A 7825-nucleotide genomic window follows, 5' to 3' on the forward strand; every position below is an offset into this window, starting at 1 on the left:
GTCCTTCTCAAAATATTAGCATATTGTGATAAAGTTCATTATTTTCCATAATGTAATGATGAAAATTTAACATTCATATATTTTAGATTCATTGCACACTAACTGAAATATTTCAGGTCTTTTATTGTCTTAATATGGATGATTTTGGCATACAGCTCATGAAAACCCAAAATTCCTATCTCACAAAATTAGCATATTTCATCCGACCAATAAAAAAAAAGTGTTTTTAATACAAAAAACGTCAACCTTCAAATAATCATGTACAGTTATGCACTCAATACTTGGTCGGGATTCCTTTTGCAGAAATGACTGCTTCAATGCGGCGTGGCATGGAGGCAATCAGCCTGTGGCACTGCTGAGGTCTTATGGAGGCCCAGGATGCTTCGATAGCGGCCTTTAGCTCATCCAGAGTGTTGGGTCTTGAGTCTCTCAACGTTCTCTTCACAATATCCCACAGATTCTCTATGGGGTTCAGGTCAGGAGAGTTGGCAGGCCAATTGAGCACAGTGATACCATGGTCAGTAAACCATTTACCAGTGGTTTTGGCACTGTGAGCAGGTGCCAGGTCGTGCTGAAAAATGAAATCTTCATCTCCAAAAAGCTTTTCAGCAGATGGAAGCATGAAGTGCTCCAAAATCTCCTGCTAGCTAGCTGCATTGACCCTGCCCTTGATAAAACACAGTGGACCAACACCAGCAGCTGACACGGCACCCCAGACCATCACTGACTGTGGGTACTTGACACTGGACTTCTGGCATTTTGGCATTTCCTTCTCCCCAGTCTTCCTCCAGACTCTGGCACCTTGATTTCTGAATGACATGCAGAATTTGTTTTCATCCGAAAAAAGTACTTTGGACCACTGAGCAACAGTCCAGTGCTGCTTCTCTGTAGCCCATGTCTGGGGAATGCGGCACCTGTAGCCCATTTCCTGCACACGCCTGTACATGGTGGCTCTGGATGTTTCTACTCCAGACTCAGTCCACTGCTTCCGCAGGTCCCCCAAGGTCTGGAATCGGCCCTTCTCTACAATCTTCCTCGGGGTCCGGTCACCTCTTCTCGTTGTGCAGCGTTTTCTGCCACACTTTTTCCTTCCCACAGACTTCCCACTGAGGTGCCTTGATACAGCACTCTGGGAACAGCCTATTGGTTCAGAAATTTCTTTCTGTGTCTTACCCTCTTGCATGAGGGTGTCAATAGTGGCCTTCTGGACAGCAGTCAGGTCGGCAGTCTTACCCATGATTGGGGTTTTGAGTGATGAACCAGGCTGGGAGTTTTAAAGGCCTCAGGAATCTTTTGCAGGTGTTTAGAGTTAACTCGTTGATTCAGATGATTAGGTTCATAGCTCGTTTAGAGACCCTTTTAATGATATGCTAATTTTGTGAGATAGGAATTTTGGGTTTTCATGAGCTGTATGCCAAAATCATCCGTATTAAGACAATAAAAGACCTGAAATATTTCAGTTAGTGTGCAATTAATCTAAAATATATGAATGTTAAATTTTCATCATTACATTATGGAAAATAATGAACTTTATCACAATATGCTAATATTTTGAGAAGGACCTGTACACTGGAGCAGCACTGTATTGCATCACTTTCTGACTGCAGCAGCTGAAGTGATGCTGTCTGTCATTCATGCGGCTGGTGGGAGAATAATAGGTGGAAATATTATCTGACATTGCCCTCTTGCTTGATCCTCAGTGACATCTTGAATGGTTCGGCAGTGTGTGTTTATCGAATGGAGGACGTGGTCCGAGCTTTTAAGGGCAACTTTCTGCATAAAGAGGGGCCTCAGTACAAATGGGCCGAGTTCACAGGAAAGGTGCCTTATCCACGGCCAGGAACCGTAAGTTACTACTCACAATTGTTTTCTTCATGCATGGTTTTATTTGAAATTGATTTAGAAAGCATACAAGACAAGTTAAGACACATTTGCTTATTGCACTAATAAAATGTCACATTTTAAAATGACATCTAAAAGTTGCTTTGAAGCTAATATAGTGCTTAAGTAATTATGCATTTTTGCTGTGCCTTACTCAGTGTCCTAGCAGCACGTATGGAAGCTACAGCTCAACCAGAGAGTATCCTGACGACGTGATTTTCTTTAGCAGGACTCATCCGCTGCTCCAGGTTCAATCTCTTTATCATGTTATTAAATTATTCCCGTTTAATGTAATTAGACTCTGCCCTGTTTTACAGAGAGTCAACTATGGTTTTTTTCTCTCTATTTTAGTCCAAAGCCTTAAATTACATTAAGAAATTCAATTAGAGTGGCTCTCGCCACCTCATCATTGACATTACTTTTCCATCATATTAGGGGTGATTTACAAGGTTGGCTAACAAATGGCAATATAACACTTTACATTTAATGTTACCAGTTTTTTAAAATGTAATTAACTTTGTTTTAGGAACATGTGCTGCCTCTGGGAGAGCGCCCACTTTTGGTGAGAGTGGGTGTTCACTATAAGTTTAGCAAACTGCTGGTGGACCGGGTGGAGGCTGTGGACGGCACATATGATGTCCTGTTCATCGGCACAGGTAGAGAGCAGAGGAAGCAGCTGGAGCATTTTAAACGTTACACCCTGTTGTCCTTTCTATGTTGAAGTTTATCAACTGTTCTTTAATTCTTCAGATTCAGGGCTTGTGCTAAAGGCCATCCATCTGCCCAGAGAGCACGGTCAGAGTCAGGAGGTCACTTTGGAGCAGCTACAGGTTTTTCAGGTACAACAAACTATTTCAAACATTCCCTTCTGATAGGAATGGGAGCCTATCAGAAGAGTCTCCAGGTGAAAGGGCAAGAAGTTAATTGCCAAGGAAACAAAATGCAACTACCTGGCATGGGTCAATAGGAGAATATGATAAAATGATAATGTTCTGCTATAATACAAATAAAATACAGTACGGAAAAAAAAAACTAAAAATGTTTAACATGACCAAGCTGTTATTTAAGACCACCAATATACTGATTGTACTACTGCTGCTATTAATATCACATATTAATTAATATCCTAGATCTAATTGTAGTATTCATAATGTTTATTTTAATATTATAATATATATAATAATATATATTAGTTTATTTAGATTTTTATATGCAAATTCACATAATGAGCGATTTCATTTAATAATGTCAATGGATTAAACTAAAGTCTGCCAATTATAATTCAACGATCCAAGTTGAAACCCCATTTTAATGTTAGGTTAAAAGCCAGTTTTCTTTGAACACCAGAAAACCAGCAGACCTTTAAAAAAGTTATTGTTTTTACACAGATGTACAACATGGAGGTCTAAGAAAAATACGGACTAATTATCATTTATAGAAAGGTGCCGGTAATTTTTACCCTTCGCCCATTTGTTGTTTTGTACCCCAGATTTTGGGTACAAAAAGGACACAGGGACATTTCATTCCAACCATGCCTCAATTAATCCTCCTCTAGTGGGACTATTTCGAACCCAACTGATTATTTAAAGTAATTTTCTATATCCTGCCATGCAGTGTTGTTGTGTTGCTACATTAAATATTATCTCCCTACTCGAGGCTACTCATAGTTATATTGATCAAGGGTCATAAGTGGTCATATTCCATAGGAGTGAACTGGTTCAAACTTGGGTCAGAACCGCAAGCAGAGAAAATAGGATGTAATCAGAGATCTTCAGGAAATATTGTAAGATTCAGTTGAATTATGCAATATAGGCGGAATATTGCTATCATTAAGGGTATAATTAAGGACAAGGGTAGTTATATTAGTGGTATTTATTTCTGTCTGTCATTATGCTGCTATTTGTTTCTTTAAAAACTAAGTATGTTTCTCCTTTTTCTTTTCTCCCTTCCTCACAGCATAAATCACCCGTTACAACGATGGCATTGTCAAAGAAAAAGGTAACAAAATAAACGAGACAGAAACTCGCTGCCAAACTTCCAAACTCCCTGACTCACACACATACACACATACACACACCCCTGCATGCACAGTGTCACACTTATCACTCATCTCTCCACCTTGTGTCTCCAAGGACATCTTCATCACCAGTTGCTATGGTTACCTCACCTCACTGAGTGCCATAATGAATTGATACCACACCATACAAACACACACACACACACACACACACACACACACAGACAGACATATTTTCACCTTGCATTATTGAAATACTCTGGGATCCTTCAAAAAGGCAAACCCACGGTTTTCTCAACAACAGATATGGATGTCTAGATTTAAAAAAAAGCTGTGACACGTTTCTTGCTCCCGTACACAAGTAATGTGAGTTAAGTGTTGCTTATCCTAAAATAAGATGAATATGGTTTTGTTGGTCATCATTTGAATTAGATTTTATGTCTAATTTCAATGCTTGTCCCTTGCTCCATTTTCCTTAACAATTCTTCATTCTTTTGTTTTCTCCTCAATCTGTTTCTTTCTTTGACCCAACCCATCCCCCATAGTGGTTGTTTGTGGGCTCCAGGGAGGGTGTGTCCCAGCTGGCCCTGTACCAGTGTGAGCTGTACGGTCAGGTCTGTGCAGAGTGCTGCTTGGCCAGGGATCCCTACTGCACCTGGGATGGACATGCCTGCAGTCCATATATGCCCACCGTGCGCCGGTAGGGAAGAAAAAGCACATTTTTAAATCTAAACAACACTAACATGATTACAGTTGTCAAATGTCTTTCCTCTAAACTGAAATGCATGAGATGCAATCTATAATCAGTCATCTAGAATTAAATTAGGAACACATCTGTTGATGGTTTGAAAGTTGATCACATCTAAACTCCAGTCTCTCTTTTTAAACTGGAGGCATTTTTTCCACATGAATAACACTGTGGCCCATTTTACAAAGTGTTTTCCAGGTTTTTATGTTTGTGGTGACATTCTAATCTAACCTTTTCCTGCAGTGATTTTGTGAGCAGATTGATTTACTTCTGCCAGATGATTTAAGCACTAGATGACCTTTTCTCTAGTGCCACCATCAGGATGGAATTTACATACTGACCTGTATTTGCAAAGCAATATCATCGTTCTGATCATTTTCTGTGGTAAGCTTCTGGGAACATCAGCTAACAGTTATCTCTGTTTTGTCTGCAGGAGAAATGCTCGTCATTTGGGGGAGGAGGAGGACCCACTAACTCAGTGTGTCCGACAAGGAGGTGAGGACCAAATCCAATAATTTCACCAAGTTTAAATGTCCAGCTGTTCAGATATCATTGTGCAGGAAACATTGTGCAGGAAACATTTTTCTGCACTAAATAAATAGTAACAACAGAATGTATGTAGGCTAAGAAAAAGTAACAAAATTCAAGTTTTATTAAAATTTCTCGACCTATGACACCTGCTATTCTTAACTAATGGGGCAGGATGTAGTAGTGGGTAGTATAGTATTACTCGGAGCTTCTATGACAGGCTCCCCCCAGGACGGTGCCATATTGCCAGATTCAAGATGACTGATTTCTAATTAGATCTACCCATTAGCTTTGAAAAGTTCAATAAAAAGTATAAATAAAAAATTGTTCTTTGATTTCTCAGATTCCAAAGATAAATTTGATATGAAGGAGGTACAAAGGACCGTGCCACCAGTAAATTAGTTTAAAAAATTAGTTAATTTCAAGAGGGCAAATAAAACACAAAAACAGAGCATAGCTGAATTTACTAGCAGAAAAGACCTGTTTAACATGTGACTTTGCTTTCTTCATTTGATTCAGCTGGGCTGCAGGTGGAGGCGGAGCAGAGGGTCATGATGGTTGCAGAGGGTAACAGCACCTACCTGGAGTGTCTGCCTCGATCCAGACATGCTGCCGTTACCTGGTATAAACAAGCTGGAGAAAATAGTGCTGAACTAAACCAGGTAAATGTGACACATTTTACTACTTGTCAATGTGTTGTGAGTTAAAGCTGTGTAAATTACCTAATTAACTAATGAAATTAATATCCTTCCAGGTTTTGACAGGTGACCAACTGGTTGTGATAGAGCGGGGTGTCCTGATCCGGCGAGCTGAGCTTTCTCACGGGGGCGTCTACCACTGTCAGGTGGAGGAGCATGGCTATCACTGGACCGCAGTCTCCGTCCGTCTTGCAGTGTGGAGCCCTTCTGCCAATCGTGTCCTCGCGTCCTTGGCTGGTTCGTCCTATCAGAGCACAGGAACCCAGCCCTGGTATGAAGATGTGATGGCCCTGATTCACCCTGGAAACCTGGGCGAACACTGCAAGGCCCTGGGATACCGTCCACCACGCAACCAGCGTCATCGCGGGGACTTTATAATTGCACCACACAAGGAGAAAGCCAAGGCTGAGAAGCACAAGCATGGTGGAGGAGGAGGAGGAGGGCGTGCTGTGGGGAGGAAGAGCAGGAGCAAGCCTCAACAGAGGGCACCGAGGAGTGCTTGAACGCAGATCTTCATTGACAGAAACACACACTGTGTGTAACCTACACATGCACACACTTAACTTATACTTTAGGACCCACACAATACTATATGTACAGAGACTACATCATGTGCATGCACGAATCTAAAATAAAAACCGCATCCTCTCATTTTAGCAGTCAAGTCAAACTCCACATAATCATTTGGACTTTGTACAGGACGGCTTGGACAGCAAAGCAGTGTTTGCTTGGACAAATGACTTTGTGAATAAACTTCCAAAAGTTGAATAGCTTAGGTTGCTTAGCATGTCTAATGAAGGACGAACAGCACAGCCAGACCAATGTGTGTTGTGACAAGGACATTTAAGTGGATATTTTAAAAGTGGAGAAAGTATTTTTCCACAAGCTAAAATTCAACATTTTAAAAACATGTAACCCTACTGAAATGATGTTGATCCTAAGGGAAGACCTTTGAGCTGTATATGTTTTCCTTCTTAATTACCAATTGCATTTGCAGTAATTAACCTAAAGCCTTTTATAAGACCTGGGCTGCACAGTGGCGCAGTTGGTAGCACTGTTGCCTTGCAGCAAGAAGGTCCTGGGTTCAATTCCCGGCCTGGGGACTTTCTGCATGGAGTTTGCATGTTCTCCACGTGCATGCGTGGGTTCTCACTGGGTACTCCGGCTTCCTCCCACAGTCCAAAGACATGCCTGTTAGGTTAATTGGTAACTCTAAAATTTCCCTTAGGTGTATGAATGAGTGTGTGCATGGTTGTATGTGTGTTGCCCTGCGATGGACTGGCGACCTGTCCAGGGTGTACCCTGCCTCTCGCCCATACTGCTGGAGATAGGCACCAGCTCCCCTGCGACCCACTATGGAATAAGTGGTAGAAAATGACTGACTGACTGACCTTTTATAAGAGCAAAAAGTGCAGCTGAGTGGAAAGTAATTGGGGGGGAAGAAGAATTTTCTAATCCTTGGTATGTGTTGTGTTTATGTTTGAAGCCTCTCCCTCTTCTGATGTTTGAGAATTAGGGATCATTTGGAATAAAGCAACTTATTCTCTACTGACGGAAAGAGTCAGAGCAAGACCAAGAAACAAATATGCAGACTGAGCTGAAAAGAACTTGGATGTTGTTCAACAGTTACCAATACATAAAACATAGTATGAAGTGCTAGGAGGAATGATCAGCGGCGGGTTGGTGATTGGGCCGTTGTGACAGTGTTACGGCATTCTGCCTATAATTACAAATACCACAGATTCACTGTATGTTCACCAAACATTCAAACTAAAATGACATGATAAAATTACAAGAGAAAAGCCACGGCTATTCTTTCTGCTGCTAAAATAATACTACGCAATAATTCTTACGGTTCTAATATAATTGATAAAATGTATTTATTGTTACTTTGATTTTGATGCACAGACTTAAAGATATGGAATAAACACATGCTAAACTAAGCAATATTTT

General features: G+C 40.9%; 1 protein-coding gene across 2 annotated transcripts in view; it reads left to right on the forward strand.

Annotated features, from left to right (window-relative positions):
• Positions 1 to 6528, forward strand: part of sema3h (sema domain, immunoglobulin domain (Ig), short basic domain, secreted, (semaphorin) 3H) — a 105344-nt gene extending 98816 nt beyond the window's left edge. For both annotated transcript variants that reach the window (XM_047369319.1, XM_047369325.1), the window contains exons 10-18: positions 1701 to 1845; positions 2040 to 2129; positions 2408 to 2537; positions 2632 to 2720; positions 3838 to 3879; positions 4444 to 4598; positions 5080 to 5141; positions 5694 to 5836; positions 5929 to 6528. In XM_047369319.1, coding sequence (XP_047225275.1) covers positions 1701 to 1845; positions 2040 to 2129; positions 2408 to 2537; positions 2632 to 2720; positions 3838 to 3879; positions 4444 to 4598; positions 5080 to 5141; positions 5694 to 5836; positions 5929 to 6375 — 1303 coding nt within the window. In that variant the 3' untranslated portion in view covers positions 6376 to 6528. The remainder of the gene's footprint in view (positions 1 to 1700; positions 1846 to 2039; positions 2130 to 2407; positions 2538 to 2631; positions 2721 to 3837; positions 3880 to 4443; positions 4599 to 5079; positions 5142 to 5693; positions 5837 to 5928) is intronic.
• Positions 6529 to 7825: the final 1297 nt, after the last annotated feature.

The sequence above is a fragment of the Girardinichthys multiradiatus genome, chromosome 1 (genome assembly GCF_021462225.1).
Source record: "Girardinichthys multiradiatus isolate DD_20200921_A chromosome 1, DD_fGirMul_XY1, whole genome shotgun sequence".
In the NCBI taxonomy this organism is placed as follows: domain Eukaryota; kingdom Metazoa; phylum Chordata; class Actinopteri; order Cyprinodontiformes; family Goodeidae; genus Girardinichthys; species Girardinichthys multiradiatus.